Here is an 18877-nt window from a genome sequence, read left to right on the forward strand (position 1 = left end):
AACATTGTTATCTGACCCAAGGAATATATAACTAGGGGTTGGGTTCTTACCTCATGCAGCATTTGTATTTCTGCAGCTTCTTTTTGGCATATTATGAATGAACACCCTGAAAGGAAAAAGTATGAGAGGTAGTATTGACAACCCGACCATGAACTTGATAGCTGTGTACTATCTCCAGAGCATCTGGAGGGAAATTAATTTCTCATCTCTCTTTTTCTTATGTTGGTTTTAAATTATGTTATCCTACTCAGGTAAAATGAAGGTTTTTATTTAAAAATGGGATAAGTTTCAAAAGAACATCCTTCTCAAAGAGCTCAGCACAGTACAGGTAGAATCCCATTTCACTGCATAGCCCCGTCATGTCTAGCTCTGAAATACATGTAGACAGTGCTATATCCTGGCGTACCTTCCTGTTTATTTAATGAAACGACTTTCCTGGAATAAAGGGTTTTTAACAGCAGTAGCTGTGCTTTCAGGCCAGGTTTCCTGCTGAGAGCAGTCAGGCCTCATTCAACCAGCAAATACTTGTTGAACATCTGACTCATGCCAGGCACTGTGCTAAGGGTTGTAGGTGTTAAGTCAAATCACACATGAATCTTGGCACTTAGTCTGATTGAGAAGAATTGGAAAGGCATACTTTTGGCAAGATTTTCGTGTTTCCTTACCATGCTCCTCGTTTTAGACCACCACCACCATTTACAGAGTGGAATACTCAATGAAGAAATCTCAGGTTTTCAAAATGTTTGAATTAGTAACTTTGGAGACGTTTAAAATTATTTTCTATTCGTGTCTTTAGGCAATACATTTTTCTTAGTTTACGGTGCCTAAAGGAGAAGCTAAGTTGACTAAATTTTTCCCATAAAATATTCCATTTTGTTTGTGTTTGATTCAAGCAATTAGCTGCCCAACTGGTGCAGAAATTTCTACCCATTAATTAATGACTCACTGAAAAGTATCATTAAATCAATTTTTTGAAATGTTATGAATTTCTTAACAGTCTGTGCATCATCTCGCCACCTTAACTTTTCTTTTTTTCATATTCTGTCTGAATCTTTCCATATCTAGACATGCTTTTCATGATTAAATCAGAGTTGTATCCTTTTACCACATGTTATTTCATAAACCCTCTCCCAGTGTCTCCTAGACATAGGTGTTTTTTTTCATCATTATTGGCTCTTAGGTCATCTATCATGATTTTATGGCAATGTAAACGATTCTCTTGCTTTTGGATATTTAATCATATGCAATTTTTTTTTTTACTATGAAAAACTACTTAAGATAAGTTGGAACACTCATCCCCTTGTACATACAGCATTTTTTGTATGTTTTAGTTATCTGTTCTTGTTGTTTATTGTCCTCAGATAGATTTTTTTAATAGCATTATGGAAATAAGGGTTATAAGCAACATTATTGCTTTCACTATGTTTAGCCTTTTTTCAGAGCCTTCAACAGCACTCAAAACCAATAGCAGAAAGAAGATTTTGTAACAATAAAAGTTGTGTAAGTTTGCATTTTGAAGAAGATCATGTTTTATTAGGACTCTCTTACATGCATTGAAATTATTATAGCAGAAATTAAATTATTTTGACAGTTGTTTCTCCCTACAGTTTACCACAGTTTTACAGAGACACAAACACTAAATATTGCTTTTTGTAGAAAGAGAGGAAGAACCTGTGAGCATACTACTTAACCTCTTTCTACTTTGATTTCCTTTTCTTGAAAATAGGGGTGGTAATGGTACCTCCCTTGTAGGGTTATTGTTTGGCACAGTTCCTGGCACGTGCTAAGTGCTCTATAAACGTCAGCTGCTATTCACATTAGCTGCAGTTAACACATAGGAATATATAAATTCTAGTGATTTTTTTTTTTTTAATACATGTTTTAAGACTTTAAAAAAAAAATGGGATTCTACCAGAGTGTGGATATTACCTGCTTGGCCTAGATCTGTCTCAGGAATTTACATTTCACCATGGAACTATGTTTTGTCCCATAGATCTGCAGTACTTCTTTGCTTTGTTAACTGTTAATTAGTGACTTTGCCACCTGACTCCAGGAAAACATAACTGATGTGCTTATTTTGCTGACAGGATAGTGGGCCTGTCAGTAACCAGGGCTGCACCTGTGATGGTGGTAAACCTTTTCTCTGTGTACCCCAGGTACAATTCCGGCACTCTCCCAGAATGTCTAGATTCTCTGGGAGAGCCTCTGACACTACTGCATGAACAAAAGTGCTCTCTAGTCCAGCACCTGTAACTGTCCTGGTGAGACTCAGTGAGACAGAGTATGAATTACCTGAAGGTTTTAAATGTGGTGTAGAGAGAAAAATTCATGGAGGAAAAGTGGAGGAAGGCATTTTAAAAGTATTTAAAAGGGTTAAGTTTTAAGTCTGAATACGTTTTTTTCCTCCTTCAGCATAGAGATGTCTGAATAAATGAAGCCTGCATATAAAAATGCCTTGTTGGAAGTTCTGTTGGCATGCATTGCTAATAACAGTGATTGGGGAGTAAACACTGCAGAATCCCATCATCCGTTCGGTCTGCACTGAGCTGTTTGACAATGTCATGCAGAAATCTGACGATGATGAGAAAGTGGAGCTAATCGTCCCGATTTCGTGCCTTGGCAAGGCTCTCAGACCTAGACTGGGGATGAGTAGGCAGCTGCATGGTGCCTCTTATAACACTGAGATATGTGCTCTTTTTAAGTCTTACCTCCTAATCCGCCTTTGGGATTATGCTACTGGTGTCGTACTAACATCAGAGTGGATGCAGACCAAGGGGCACTGATTCTCCTCCTCCTTTCCCTCCTGCAGATGATCCCAGCCCGAGACTCAGTGCACAGGCTCAGGTCGCTGAGGATATTCTGGACAAATACAGGAATGCCATTAAACGCACCAGCCCCAGTGAGGGAGCGCTGGCAAACTACGAAAGTGCAGGTGACCATCCTGATACAGAACGGAATAGGAACTTTTCTGTCACTGCCATGAAAGTGGTCTGAACTGAAAGTAGCCTCTTTCTTTTTTAACTTTTTCTTTTATATTGGAGTATAGTCAGTTGACAGTGTAGTTTCAGGTGCACAGCAGAGCAACTCAGCCATACATACACATGTATCCATTCTTCCAGTTGTCAGAAAACCATGGTATAATCCCCGAGATTACTATTAGAGCGTCTCTGGAAGAGTCTCTGACAAACTGAACATGAGTTGGCTCAAGGGCGACTCACAGGAGCCTGAGAAAACCTCCTACACTTTTAAGTTTTAAAATAACAAAAAAGTTGGAATAGTACAGTGAAGGTCTGTTATATTCCATCTGCCTAGACTCACCAGTTGTTAATGTTTTGCCACATTTTTATCTGTATGTTTTTCCTGAAGTATTTGAAGTGATCTAAGAATAGAGATTTTTTTCCACACAGGCGCAGTATCTTTGTTATACTAAGGAACTTTTCATTTCCTTGGATTGTATACATGCATGTATTATCTAAATGGATAAATTAGAAACAGAGGAACAACTGTGGGGGCACCATAGGTCTGTGCTGGCTGCATTTGTGCATTTGTCCCCGGCTCGTTCTCAGGCGGGGAGGACTGCGGGGGTGTCCCTTGGAGTGAGGATGAGGGGTCTCAGTGTGGCCTGGCCGGGAGGGTCACAGCCAGCTGCTTCCTGACTGGGCAGGATTCCACGTCTGTAAAACGAGGGTGTTATGTGAAATGATTTCTGAGACCCCTTTTAGTTCTGTGGTTCAGTAATTGTGGTTACAGAGTATTATCTTTAAGGTTTTCATTGTTTTGGATTACAATTGGATAAGAAGTAAAATTATTCTCAACTGCTCTCTTGATATATTATCAGTGCTGTCAGTTTATTTATATAGTGTTTGAAGTTTCTTTTTTTTTTTTCCCTTTCTCTCTCAAAGAACTCTTTTCAGAAGGCACAGCTTAATTTATTGTTGAGTTGCTCTGAATACCTACCAGTGCCAGAATATTCCGGCTTAACTTGCTTATCCTTTTTGCGGGGGGTGGGATTTGTTTAGAAGTCATGGGTGACGGTGAAAGCGCACACGACTCCCCTCGTGACGAAGCCCTGCAGAACCTCTCCGCTGACGACCTCCCGGATTCCGCGAGCCAAGCGGCCCACCCTCAGGATTCTGCCTTCTCTTACAGGTATTTCTTGTATACGATTTAGAACCTTTGGGTTTGAATTTTTCATCACCATTGCAGTCACTTCAAGTCAGGTGTTTTTTTGAGTCCCTTAATAAATATGTAAAGAAGGGAGGTAAGACTTTGCTCACCTTGTGGATGTCATATATCAAAGGCTTTAATTCAGAGAATGAAAAAACCAAGCAAACCTCATCTCACAGGGACCACATATTGTTGAGTAACCCACTTCCCCAGTAAGCCTATGGAGCCCTCCCAGTTTATCATCTTCCTCATTCCCTTGATTTCTAACATGGTTTGAGAAAATGACTTTAGGAGCCTGAATAGTTGTCCACGGGCTTAGTTGCTCCAAGGCATGTGGGATCTTCCCAGATCAGGGATTGAACTCCTGTCTCCTGCATTGGCAGGCAGATTCTTTACTACTGAGCCTCCAGGGAAGCCCCCGGATTATCAGTTTTAAAGCATTAATCATCTGTCCATCTCTCCGTTTCTGTCTCTGTCTTTCTAGCTTTTTAAACTTTTTATTTTAGGACCTTTCTAGCTTGTACAAAATGGGAAAATATAGCAATGTACCTATTCCCCAGATCTATTACTAATACGTGGCCAGTAGTGTTTCATGTTTACTTCCTCCCCCACTTAATTTAAGTAAACTCTTAATAGCATATCATTTTATTTACTTTTATTGAGGTATCGTTGATTTATAATATTGTTTAAGTTTCAGGGGTACAACGTAGTGATTCACAATTTTAAAAGATCATACTCCATTTACAGTTATCGTAAAATAATGACTGTATTCCCTGTGCTGTACGTATCATTTTATCATTAAATATTATGGAGCTTTATACTTTTTTCCTATGGTAAAACGGGGTGGGGGGTAGTGGGAGACAATTTTTATTTTCCAGCCATGACTTCACTGCTTTATATAGTTTTGGAGTCTTTACAAAGTAGGCAAATAATACAGTTGATTGAGCTGATTCGTAAGTTACTCATTTTCGAGGAAGCAAACCATTAAGGTGGGTCTCAGAACCAGTCAGGTGAGGTGGACAAGTGATAATCCTGCAATGGGAGCAAACTCTGGCTTGCTCTTAGAGGTGTTTTGACTCCTTTTATTGGGAGGCAGCCTCAGCCATTCTGAAGAAGCTCTGGTCCCTGCCCTCCAAGACCCTCCCAGGGTGAAGGACTCCGTTGTTGAGGAGGGTGATGTCTTGCTGAAGGGTGCTCTGCCAGGTGGTAACAGGAGGTTCAGTGGTCAGAAATTGAGCAGGTTTTGGTTCAATACAGAGTTTTGATCAACAGGGCAACAGAAAGGTCTTCTTGTCACAAGCTTTTCTTGTGGCAGGATCAACATTTCTTGAGAAATGTGGTGGAAGGCTTCCTTAGTTCGGGTGCTGAGATGGTCCCGATGACTTCTGTTGATTCCTTCCCAGCTGGGCAAAATCTGGCTTTCTGACTCGTCATCACGTTTAGCATGGAATTTAGTGGATATGGGAAGGTCAGAAAGGATTTGTTTGATTCTAGTGACTTGACTAAATGGTCCTTGCTCAGAGCACCTTTACAGCCTTGCTTCTCAGATAACGGGAAGGCCCACTCCTTAAGCGAGGTGTCAGTAAGTTAAAAATTATCTTTTATTTATGACCATTTGAAACATTTGAGTCCTGAGCTAGCCTATTAATTTGTGTATGTGCGTGTGTGCTAAGTCGCTTCAGTTGTATCCGACTCTTTGCAACCCTATGGACCATAGCCCACCAGGCTCCTCTGTCCATGGGATTCTACAGGCAAGAATACTAGAGTGGGTTGCTATGACCTCCTCCAGGGAATCTTCCCGACCCAGGGGTCAAACCCGCGTTTCTTATGTCTCCTGCATTGGCAGGCAGGTTCTTTACCACTAGCACCACCTGGGAAGCCCATCAATTTGTATAGTAAACGTGATAATAGTTTATAGAATGTGACCATATCTGGACAAAGAAATGACTATATTTTCATCTGTTTTTTAGAGATGCAAAAAAGAAACTGAGGCTCGCTCTTTGCTCTGCGGATTCTGTGGCTTTCCCAGTGCTAACCCACTCAACAAGAAACGGTTTACCAGACCATACAGACCCAGAAGGTAGGTTGCTATGTGAGAGTTTATTTTTTTCCTATGCTTTATAGGAACCGTATGAAACTGCCAGTATTCAACTGTATTTAAACTATACAGCAGTTCCATCCAGTTCAACTTACCACATTTATGTTAACATCAGTTAAGGGCACTTGGATTACTGATGGTTTGTGAAAATGTTCTCTGATTGGTTCTGCTTAATTTTAATGATACAGACATAACTGACATCCTACAGGCTGAGGGATGACCTTCAGCTTATATAAAAGCCTATGGAACTTCTCAACAGTAACAGAATTCTGATGTTTTTTTATTTAGACAATGAAATTGTCTGCTTCTTAAAAGTGCAAATAGCTGAAGCAATTAACTTACAAGATAAGAACTTAATGGCTCAGCTTCAGGAAACAATGCGTTGTGTGTGCCGCTTTGATAACCGGACCTGTAGGAAGCTGCTGGCGTCTATCGCCGAGGACTACAGGTAACATCCCCAGGCTGTTTCACTTGTATGCCTGTTTTCAGCTGCAAGTATTTTCTTCTCAGCCCTTATTTCAGAAATGAATCTAGGCTCACTGCAAAGTGCTGGGCTTTCCTGGATGTAGATTTCCAAGCAACGTTTGTGGATATTTAGTCTGGAAGTGTCGTTGTAAGCGAGCAGCTCTTACTAGGGCTTCTCTGATAGCTCAGTTGGTAAAGAATCTGCCTGCAACACAGGAGACCTCAGTTCGATTCCTGGGTTGGGAAGATCTGCTGGAGAAGGGATAGGCTACCCAGTCCAGTATTCTTGGGCTTCTTGTGGCTCAGCTGGTAAAGAATCTGCCTGTGGTGCCTGGGTTGGGAAGATCCCATGGAGAAGGGAAAGGCTACCCACTCCAGTATTCTGGCCTGGAGAGTTCCATGGACTATATAGTCCATGGGGTCACAAAGAGTCAGACACGACTGAGCGCCTTTCACTTACTCACTCCGATCTTACTAACAGAGTACAGTTGACTTCAGCTTTGCCCAAAAGTATCTTTGGTGGAGGTAGGGCCAGGATAACTAGGATGTCATTTCCTCTTTTAGTGGTGATAGAAAAGACTGCTTCCATGGACCAGGGAAGCAGGAGGAGTCCTAGGAATTGTTATCATTTGCCTGTTGCCTGTCACTGCTGACATTTAAGTTGAGAAGCTTAGGGAGTAAAGAGGCCTAGGGAATGGGTGCTCTAATGATTGTTGCATTTAGACTATAAGCAGATAATTGGTGGTATATTTAATGATCTCATGGTATATCAACCTGTATTTTGTTGTTATTTTAGTCTTTTATAGAAGTCAACTTCCTGTTAAGTATGAGGTTCTACCAGCATGGAGACTGTGCTCCAATGCAGAACAGACCAGTGATGTGAAGAGATTTAGTAGTTTTAGGGAGTTAGCGAGCTGAGTGTTCAGACCAGTAAATGGTTCTGTTTCTTTCTTTCTTATTTTTTTTAATTGAAATATAGTTGATTTACAATGCTAAATTAGTTTCAGGTGTACAACATAGTGATTCGCTCTTTTTAAACATTATACTTCAGTTACAGTTGTTACAAAGTGTTGGTTCTGTTCTCTGTGGTGTGCATTCGACCCCTGCATAATCTTTGGCTGCACTGGGTCTTCATTGCTGCGTGAGGGCTTTCTCTGATTGTGGTGCGCGGGCTCCTCACCGCGGTGGCGTCTCTTGTTGCAGAGCGCAGGCTCTAGGGTGTGCCGGCTTCAGGAGTTGCAGCACGCGGGCTCTAGAGCTCAGGCTCAGTAGCTGTGGCACGCAGGTTTAGTTACCCTTCGGCATGTGACATCTTCCCGGATGAGGGATCGAACCCATGTTCCCTGCTTTGGCAGGCGGACTTGCAGCTACCGGACCACTAGGGAAGTTCTGACTCTGTTTCTTGAGCTGGCAACATAATCAGTTCTCAGGATGGTTGTCTGCAGCCCGATAGGCTCATTTGTACAACCAGTCTTTGAGGTCGTTTTTTTTCCTTTGGAGAAAAGTCAGGACTCTTTACAGGGAGGGTGTGCACCGTGTGTCTGGTGTCCTGCAGTGTCTTTCCTTTCAGGAAGAGGGCCCCCTACATTGCTTACCTCACTCGCTGTCGACAAGGACTGCAGACCACGCAGGCTCACCTGGAAAGGCTACTGCAGAGGGTTCTGCGGGACAAAGAGGTGGCCAATCGATACTTCACCACCGTCTGTGTGAGGTTGCTGCTTGAGAGCAAAGAGAAGAAGATCAGGGAGTTCATTCAAGGTAACCAGAGACCCTTCGGTGAAGCCATATGTTAGCGGGAAGATTTGGGAAGTTTTCTTTTGCTACTTTTTAAGTACCTGCGTGTCTAAGAGCAGTTCCTTAAATTCCCAGTTATTTCTTAGTACTTAAACCTTGATGTTCAACCAATAAATGTCATGTTTATCCTGGTTGAATATCTCTAGTTTATTTAAAAGTTGGAAAAATTAACAAAGTTTTGGATGCACCCAATTTTTCTAATTTTTTTTTAAACAAAGCATATCACTTTGTAACAAACCTCTTGTTCTTACACTTCTGCACATGTCTTACCTTTCCCTGTTTTTAATGATTTGGATGTATTTTCTCCCCAAATGAAACCATGCCCAGTTACCTCTGGCTTTGAGAGCATGGTAGCTGCATAGGTAGTGGATTATGATTCTGATAGTTTTCTATTTTTAACTACTTTCTAATAATTTCCTATTTAAAATCGTTCAAATACTCTATTTTAAAGCGTATTATTTTGCATTGGAGACTTTCAGAAACTCACAGCTGCTGATGATAAAACCGCCCAGGTGGAAGATTTTCTGCAGTTCCTGTATGGCGCGATGGCCCAAGACGTCATATGGCAGAACGCGAGCGAGGAACAGCTTCAGGACGCTCAGCTGGCCATCGAGCGAAGTGTGATGAACCGGATCTTCAAACTTGCCTTCTACCCGAATCAGGACGGGGACATACTCCGTGACCAGTGAGTGCTCCTGCCTGTGATGGACTAAGTAGGGCTATCCCAGCCAGCCCCGTAGTTTAGACAAGCTATTCACCAGACATAATATCTGAGTAATAAAGGAAAAGATACATGTTTCCTTTTTGCACCTCTCAGAGTTACCAGACTGGAAAGAATGAAAGTGTTCTGTTCTCAGGGATGCGGGGAATTGGGCTGGGGGGTCGTGTACACTGGTCTGGCCGTTGTGGAAGGCACTGCTGTTTACTCTGCCACAGCTATTCTTCCCTTCTTTCTACTACCTGTTCTTACCCTTCAGATCAGAACTCGGACCTCACTTCCTCAGGGAAAACCCTTCCTAGCCTGTCTGCCTGGGTGCGATGCGCTGGCAGGGCAGGGCTGCCTCAGGCCTGGGTACCTTTCTTTAGCACTTGCCACCATTGCAGTTTTACACTTGAGTTGTGGTTTCTCTAGCTGGCACAGCTGACATTTCGGGCCAGATGATTCTTTAATGTGGGAGGCTGTCCTGTGCCTTGCGGGACATGTAGTGTCATGGCTGGCCTTGGCTGGTAGTACCCTACCAGCTGTGAGAACCACACTGTCTCCAGACACTGCCAAGTGCCCCTTGGGGGCAGAACCGCCCCCTGTTCCAGATCACTGGTTTGTGTGATTGTTTGATGAACGCCTCTGTCCTCCACCGGATGGTTCCTTCCATGAGTACAGGAACACAACGCTTCGTTCGTCTCTCCATCAGGGCATCAAGCACAGTGTGTGACTTCTGATATGTACTTTTTATTTATTGGGAATATGTATCAAAGTATCAAGTATCAAAGTATCAAGAAGTGTATGGCATATGAATTAAATCTCAATAAAGCCTATTTTTAAAAACAATCCTAAAAATACTCATCTTGAAAAAAAAAAATCTAGAAGGGTAACAGTGGTTATTTGGGGGTCGTGAGACAGCGTTTTAATTTTTTCCTCTTCTGCATTTTCTCGACCACTGGTTTACGACCTGGTTTCTGCCCCCGACTGTGTTGCTCAGTGCCCTCCGTGTACCCCCAGCAGTGACAGTGGCTCACTGTGCCAGCGACCCTGAGGGGCCCATGTAATAGGACCTGATGTGGGACACTGGTGGTTTCTGTAAGATTTTCTTTTTTCATGGAAATTTAAAGATATCTCATGTATGTTTGAGAGAGCTCACTTTGGTGCGAGTGGGTTAGGATCGCTCCCACCTGCCTCTCTCACTTGTTCCTAGACTCGGGCTTTTTACCCCTCCCCAAGTTTCTGTGCGCAATTTGCCAGCTAGGTTCTGTTTTCTCTCCAGAGCCCCAGTTTTTGGCTTCCAGGCTGGGATAAGGAATGGGAACATTCAAACTACTTACTGCAGAGAGCACCGTTGAAGCCAATTATGCCTCTGTCTCCTCCATGTCGTCTTTGCAGGTTTATAGAGAGTTAGCACTGTGTTCTGGAAAGAACACTCGAAGGCAGGAGGCTGGGTGTAGCCTCTGCTCACCACTGTGTGGCCTTAGGGAGATCCTTCACCATTTTAGGCCTAATCCTTGTCATCTCTGAAATGAGAGGTGAGCGTCCTCAGCGTCCCTTCTCCGTCACAGTGTCTGTGCTCTCCAGTTTCTGGCCTTTGACCCCTCCACTTCTTGGCCTGTTCATCAGTTAGCTTGTCCAGGGAGCGTCCAGGCTAAGGAGTCCCCTCACCTCTCCCGTGGGCGCTGCCCTGGTCCAGAAAGGAGGGGTTCCCACTCTCCCCGCCGCGTTCACTTGGCTCACTGAGCCTTTCTAAGCAGATCCTAAATGTGAGAGTTTTTGACCAAGACAGAAAGAATACTTATAGCTAAGAGAGAGTCTCAACTGTAATGGTAATCTGTATCTAGAATTGAGTCTAAAATGGTTTAAGTGTGTTTTAAGGAAACCGATTATAACTACCTGCATACCTTCTTTTCTGAATTATATATTTACATATGTGTTTTGGGGCATTTTCAGGGTTCTTCATGAACATATTCAGAGATTGTCTAAAGTAGTGACTGCAAATCACAGAGCTCTTCAGATACCAGAGGTAATAACAGTTTATACAGTATGGATGATATTATTCAATTAAAAGTGTCTTGGTGTACTATGTACATGTTACCAATTTTTCAGGGAAGCAGAATATAGTAAGTTATAAAGAAACCACTTGCACTGGATGTCCTTCAGTTGATAAAATTCTCAAAGGTCTTTTGGTGGATTAAAATTCCCTAGCCTGGGAAGGGGCCTTAGTAGTGAGAGGTGAGTGGAGGGAGGGCCAGCCTGGGGGAGCCCCCGCCCTGACACCACACACTTTAGGCAGGGCTTCCTGCTCACAGCTCACTCCTCCTGCGGCAGCCACACTCTCCACGGATGCTTTTATAATCATATAGAGCCTCGAACTTCTAACCACACAACAGCCAGTGTTCTTTCCAGAACATTCTGTAGGAATGTCCCGTATGAAGGAATCTGGTGGAACTTCAAAGAGAGTGTGAAAACTCCTGTTCAGGAGAGGGAACTGAATCTGAATGTGACCTCAGAATTACCTTTTAGTTCCTGATACTAACATTTTTACCTGTCTTACACCTCTTACAACATCAGAAAACAGGAAAGTTTTAGGTATATGAGTTTTCTGATTGTTTCATTAGAATCTGGATATTAATTGGCATAAAATTTTTAATTGTCCTTGATTTCTAGAGCTGCTGCAACACAGGTACATACTGATTTTTAAGCTATTTTAAAAGTAGCTTGTCGGTTCTTTTGGAATCAGCTGCAATACATAGATAAGTCCCATTCTAGCTCTTTAAGAAAGATAATTGCTTAAAATTTTATGAATTCTAGGTTCTGTGTTATCATATGCCTCTACTGTATATCTGAGTGGGTTTGTTTGTTTTTCCTTTGGGGCCACATCATGCAGCTTGGGGATCTTAGTTCCCCAGTGACCAGGGATGGAACCTGGGCCCCTGGCAGTGAGAGCTCAGAGTCCTAACCACTCAACGGCCAGGGAATTCCCCTGGGTGGTTTTATTTTAAAATGCAAAGCAAATAGTTTAAAAGCTTAAAAGTTAGGCTTCAATCCTGAAGTGGGAGGATGGGGAGGAATTGCAATTTGGTTTTTCTGAAAAAGGGAAAAGGCAGTGGCTTCACCCATCCGCCTCCTGACGTGGAGGTTGCTCTGGTCACTGCCTTCCACCTGCGTGACAGTCTGTGGTCTCGCTTAGGTTTATCTTAAGGAGGCACCGTGGCCCTCGGCACAGTCAGAAATCAGGACAATAAGTGCTTACAAGACGCCCCGGGACAAAGTGCAGTGCATCCTGAGAATGTGCTCCACGATCATGAACCTCCTGAGCCTGGCCAACGAGGACTCCGTCCCAGGGGCAGATGACTTCGTCCCTGTGCTGGTGTTTGTGTTGATCAAGGTAGGTCCTCGCTACCTCCCGTGAGAAGAGTTTCTTTGGCGTCCTGAGTCAGGCGGTGTACAGAGGGTTGCCGGGTGTTACGGACTTTGACTCTTTTACAAGTTTCCAGCTCTGTGATACCCAGGAAGAAAGTAGCTAATGTCGAGTTATGTTCTGTCCAGAAGTTAGGGTTTTCCAAAGAAAGGAAGAGCTAGATTCCTAGATGAACATTTTCAGCTTTTTCAAGCAGTGCCTGAAGGTCTTGCTTGGAGCTCAGTGGGTAATTACTGAATGAATGAATGAGGGCAGGTTCTCTGGCCGAAATGTTTTTACCATCTTCTTTCATGTTGAATTCTTCATGGTGGTTATCACATAAACAGCTACATTTTCCTGTCGTCTTTCTCCTCTTTTGACCTCATGTTTTATTAATGGTACCATACTGTTTTTTAAAGTACTGACACCTCTTGTCCTTTTTTGACTTTGAAGTGTCACCATTCAAATGGTTCATTTTGAACATTTTGGTTTGGAGATGGGGACCCTGCAGATTGGGTGCACAACAGCCACCCAATATGTGTTCCAGTCAGCTCAGCCCTCTGGTGATGTCTAAAGTGTGTTTGACATCTAGCTTACTAATTCTTAACGTTGCGGTATTTCTGCAGCCTGAACTCTTAGCGCAGTCAGAGCCCTGACGCTGAATCAGTGTGTGGTCAGCCTTCTTCACTCCTCCCTTTGCCCATCGCTCAGCTTTCTTCCACAGGTGATGTGTTCAGTCTCTACGCAGAGCCAGTCTAAGCCCCTTTGAAGGAACAGGCCTTAGCTTGTCCTGATTTAACACACCTGAACCTGGAGGTGAACAAGCAAGAGCTTTTCTGTGCTACCTCCTGCAGCGGAGGGCCTACTCTTTTTTAGTTTTTTTTTTTTTCTTTCTCGGCTGGTTCTACCCATACTTACTAAACAGATATAACTCAATTTGTCTGCAGCATTTCCTTCCTTATCTGAAATCCTGGGATGTTGAGTGAAGCCACTGGGATTAGTTCAGCCCCTCTAAGGACCAGTGAGGTCAAGTGCTTTGTTAGGCTAGAAAGCTCTAGATAGTTGAGCTAGGATTAGAACCTAAGTCTTCTTTCCAATACACTGTCGCTCCTCACAGTAACTCAGGTTTACAAATTAGTTCCAAAAAGGATTTGGGGGATTATTTTCAAAAGGACTGGTATCTCTTTTTCACAGGAAAACATTTGAAAGATGTTACCATAAGTGATTTTTCCAGCTGAGTAGTTGACTTTATTTTTCACTTCTCTAGGCAAATCCACCCTGTTTGCTGTCCACTGTTCAGTACATCAGTAGCTTTTATGCCAGCTGTCTGTCTGGAGAGGAGTCCTATTGGTGGATGCAGTTCACAGCAGCCGTGGAATTCATTAAGACTATCGATGACCGGAAGTGAGCAAGACAAAGGCCCACCGAGGCAGCAGACTGTTAGCGGGGCAAACAGAGCTCTTAGAAAATGTACCAGCTGCTTTGAAAGCTGAAGATTGTTTTTGTATAATATTGTACAGTGTTCAGACCTTTTAAAACAGATCTTTACTAAACAGATTAATGAGCTAACAAGCAGGTTCTCTTTTCTTTGGGTTCTTTTCCTTTCTGAGTTACATATTTCATTAATTTCTTGTCCCCACATAGAGAATAGTACTGCAAAAAGGGACCACATTTTTCAGGTATTTTGAAATACAAAAAGAAAAAAACAATCTCCTAGAAAATTCCTAGATCTCTGTTTATGGATACTCATTCTTTCTTTTCATTAAAAAAAAAGAACAGTACACCTCTTTCAAGATGCTGTTGAATCTTGGATGCATCTAACAGAAGGAAAATACCAGTTGCACTGAGGATTATAATAGTGGTGACATTAGTGGCATTATCTATAAATACACTCACCTAAATTGAAAAGCTAAGAAGGAAATGTAAATATGATATATATTTATATTTGATGTAATATGGACATCTTCAGATTCTAATAAACAAGGAATATTGCTGATAGTAGGTTGTCATGTACCCTCTTGTGAAATGGTTTCCTTGACAACATTTAAGCTGAGCTTAAAAGCAAAAGGCGAACAAATACACAGAAGTATTTATTAAAGTGTAACACAGTTTATTGAACTTTCTAGGTATGGAATTTGATGCACAGGGCTGCCTTTGATTAGGGGTATAGAACTTACTGAATATATCACTTAGACTTTCTCACCCTGGACATCTTTGAACCTGCAGTAGGAGATAGACTGTTTAATCATCATACATGGCATACAAAGGAACAGCAGATATCTAACCCATCCTTGTGGTACTTCTCATTTGAAATGCTAAACATAGTGTAGAAACCCCAGCCAGAACTCCTTACAAACCTGTAACTGTAATATATTTTTCATGATGATTCACATTGAATGCACAGACCAGGAATTCAGTGAATGTCAGTTTTTTTAAAAACTAATTTGTATTGTCTGCTTTAGTGATACAAGTTTTACTAGTGATGAACTATTTTAATCAACCATACTATTCTTATGGGGGGGTGGGGAATCTATTTTGGCAGGTTTCTGTGCCTTTGTTTCCCTCTTCTGAACAAAAATATGTGTTTCTGTATTTTGGTTTGATCGTGTGTTGCTAATTAATCGGGATTGGGTTTTGGTGTCTGAGAAATAGGCCAAGGAGGCCCACCAAAGCTTCAAGCACAAGTCTTACACATAGGCCATCACTGACTGGTTTCGCTCTGTATGATTCCTAAATGTGTTTAACTTCTTTTATGAAAATTGGTCCCCTCCTTTGAGTCTCTTGTTGCTGGCAGCATTTCCAGGCATGTTTAAGGGAACTATGACCAACAGCCTTGAGAAGATAAGGACAGAGGCTGTCTCTCCAGGAGCTCTGTGCTCCACTGTGCCTAAAGAAGCTGGGTTTTCTTTATGCCTTGACCTCTTCTCATTCCTTTACTCTAAAATACTGAGATTAAGTTGCAGAGGATTGTGAGATGAGGTTTCTGCCTTTTAGGGGAAGATCAAAATTAAAGTAGTATGAAAAATGTCCTCTTGAATGTTAGATCAAGAAATCTATGTACAGTCATGCTTCATGGACTGTAACGGTCAAGCTCATTTAGGTCTTAGAAGTCAGATCCCATCATAGGTACTTAACGACAAACTGTCTTAACATGATTTCTAAAGCAGAGGGGGGAGTTCAGCACTTGATTCAATAAATGTTAAGTCAACAGAAGTCTTGGAATAGTTGAAATTTATTGTTTGGGGATTTAACTCAGAAGTCAATGCAATTTTTCACCCCTGTGGTGGTTACTAACTCTATTCCATGTTACTATGGAAATAAATATGAAGATGTGGACACTGCATGGGGCTCTTTTCTGTGGAGAAGGTGGTGAGTTTGTATCTCCTAGAGGCAGGAGGTAGGGCTCTGCAGGGCTTGAGACAGTTGTGAGAGGAGGACCTCAGAGCTTTGGCATCACAGCTACATCTGAGATGGAGGTGGGTGCCTGTGTCTTGACTCAGGTGCCAGCAGAGAAGCGCACAGCCCAGCTGTTTAAGGTTAAGCTGTTTTCTTCTGGAACCTGGTCAGGAATAAGGACTACTGCAGCGTTAACTGTCACTGGTAGTTTTGTAACGGGGTTTAGTACAGTGTTGAGTTCTGAGTTTAGGAGTTGGTAACTGTCTGCATGGGCTTCCCAGGTAGCTCAGCAGTAAAGCATCTGCCTGCCAGTACAGGAAACTCAGGTTCGATTTCTGGGTCAGGAGAAGGGCATGACAACCCGCTCCAGTATTCTTGCCAGGGAAATCCCATGGACAGAGGAGGCTGACCGACTAGTCCATTGGGTCACATAGAGTCAGGCACAATTCAGTGACTAAACAACAGCTGTGTGTGTGGCAGTGGTGGGCGTGAGTAGGGAGTAATCTGATTTTATTCTTTCAGGAAAGGAATAGTTGTCTTTCAGCTGTTTCTTAGCACAGTTCCTCCCAGGACATAGGTTATATGAAGGATTGTGCAAAAATACAAAATCACACGTAGGAAACCTTCAGTAGCCACCGATTATTACATGGAATTTACAAAGAAAATGAATGTTAGATGTTCACTGAAATTCTGTGGAACTATCTGACGAAAAAAATCAGTTCATATTTTGTATTAATACGCTGCTTCCAGAGATAGTTAAGTGATAGAATTACAGATCGAAGATTATCTTTTACTTGTAAAAGTATTTTTTAAATCTAGTAAACATTTTGTTTTCTTTCTCTACTTTAGGTCAAATCTCAGCCACAGTTAACTGATTTCTCCTACTTTTTCTTTTTATAAACCTGTTTATAAAAGCCATTTCATACAGATATGAAATCACTGTAAGAGGGTTAGGCTTTGTGAAGGATGGAAAATAGATGTGGATGAGATGCATCCCTGTTATGTCCTGGAAGCTTTTGTTTAATGTAGACTTTCAACCTACATGTTCCTGAGGTATGTAAGCGAGAGAACTAAAACCCGTCCCAGGCAGTGACAAGGTCTAGTTTTGGCCACAGGAAGCTGTACCTGACTGTGCATGCCAGTCGGCACTGCTCCCCATTGCCTGCCGTGGGAATTCCGTGGCCAAGTGAAGATCAACATCGTGAAGATTTAACAGTTTCTGTGTCTGATGGGATTGGGTGTGAAAAGGGAACGTAGGAACACACTTGCTCAGAATTGTCGGTGGATTGTGTCGAAGGGATGGAATCGTTAGTGGATTCAACTTCCTCCATTGATGTGTGTCCTAGCCTTTCTCTTCCCTTTCCATTCCTGCTTTATTTTGTAAGGAAAAGTCTGCCTTCTGTTTAGTTCTTTTAACTAGTAAGTTTATTCTATATGTAATTGCCATACTTTAGGGGGGAAGTCAGAAAAGATCTTGAAGCTCAAAGAATTTTTAGTTGAGTAGATGAACAGTGATGAGATATTTGAGGTACTTTGCCAAAATGCTTGAGAATGTTGCCAGATTAATAATCATATATTTTAGAATGTAGGTTACCCAAGGAGTAGGGTGACCAGAAATAGCTTTATTACTCTTGAGAATACTTGGAGAAAGGAGGATACGCTTTGCTTCAGTGTCAAGGTTGGTGTGGTTGGGCTGTGGCATCACCACAAAGCTGCATGTCCCACAGGCCTGTGCTCATCGAAGGTTAAATACGCGGGAGAGAGTCCTCTACACCTGGTTCGTGGCAGACACTGTGGGCAGGAGCCACACGCCTTAAGAATTCACCTCTGCTGAGTTGATGTTCTGTCTTGTCTACCGTATTCTTGTGTTTCACCTGTATGAAAAAGCTTTGTACTGCCTCTCCTCTTGAAACTGATAAAAACCTATAAGCCTCAGTGAATGAGCTTGCACCATCTTGTGTATGTACAGGAAACCCATCCTGTCTCCTAATGTGATAACTCATGTACAATATCATTGTGTAAAATTGATTAAAAAGGGAGAGCAGTTGAATTCATTGGGTTTTATGTTTCCATCATCTCTTCTGTATTTGGAAGCATTTCTGAAAATTTCTCTGACTTCTCAGATATAACTAAGGTTCTGCATGAATTCACACTCGACTTTTTCATCTGAACACCTATTTGTTAACTAGTACAGGAAGCAATTGGAATCATCCAGCAGTTGCTAATGAGATGGTGCACATTCACTCCTTTAACACGGTTCCTGTCTGAACCCTGTATTTGGTTAGCTGTTCATCAGCCTTGGTGCTGAGTGCAGAAGTCCTAATCATGTTATTCACAGGAGCCTTGATTAATCTCAGTTGAGGGGAGTTTCTATTAGCCAAGGAGCCCTTGTGGCAGAGGCCAGCTCATTCTACTTGCTGGTGGAAAAGCACTTTGTTCATATTGATTGCACTTAATTTGGAAGGAAACATTTAAAAACTGGATTAGGGTCCAGTTTTCACTCAGTCTGTTCAGTATTAAAATTAATGCTATGACTTTCCTAGAACTGAAAATAGAATTCAACTTTTCTTGCCAATTTGGAATTCCGTATGTCACCTGGACTCTTGTTATATTTGTGCCTACTCACCCCTCTAAGTAAGCGGCTCTGTGGCTTTTCCCTGAGGATGCAGACCTAGTGATGTTCAGCTAGGCTTCCCTGCAGTGCTGCCTGTAAAATATGTCATGATCCTGAAAAGTGAAATCAGGTCAGAAGCTCCTCTTGGCTGTAAATGTGTCTCTACCTGGAGATTTAAGTATTCATCGAAGAGCTTTCGAGCCAGTCATTTCATTCCAGAAGAATCCTGTTCCATCT

General features: G+C 42.2%; 1 protein-coding gene across 5 annotated transcripts in view; it reads left to right on the forward strand.

Moving 5' to 3' along the window:
- The window catches only part of GAPVD1 (GTPase activating protein and VPS9 domains 1), a 64817-nt gene extending 46741 nt beyond the window's left edge, over positions 1-18076 (forward strand). For 3 of the 5 annotated variants that reach the window (XM_040225124.1, XM_040225123.1, XM_040225125.1), the window contains 9 exons: positions 2810-2932; positions 4020-4149; positions 6138-6247; positions 6554-6713; positions 8301-8488; positions 8996-9209; positions 11181-11253; positions 12421-12618; positions 13898-14403. In XM_040225124.1, coding sequence (XP_040081058.1) covers positions 2810-2932; positions 4020-4149; positions 6138-6247; positions 6554-6713; positions 8301-8488; positions 8996-9209; positions 11181-11253; positions 12421-12618; positions 13898-14038 — 1337 coding nt within the window. In that variant the 3' untranslated portion in view covers positions 14039-14403. Of the gene's footprint in view, positions 1-2809; positions 2933-4019; positions 4150-6137; positions 6248-6553; positions 6714-8300; positions 8489-8995; positions 9210-11180; positions 11254-12420; positions 12619-13897 lie in introns of all 5 variants that reach the window. The other 2 variants (XM_040225121.1, XM_040225122.1) reach the window with 2 other exon arrangements.
- Positions 18077-18877: the final 801 nt, after the last annotated feature.

Source organism: Oryx dammah, unplaced genomic scaffold (genome assembly GCF_014754425.2).
Source record: "Oryx dammah isolate SB20612 unplaced genomic scaffold, SCBI_Odam_1.1 HiC_scaffold_25, whole genome shotgun sequence".
NCBI classification, from domain to species: domain Eukaryota; kingdom Metazoa; phylum Chordata; class Mammalia; order Artiodactyla; family Bovidae; genus Oryx; species Oryx dammah.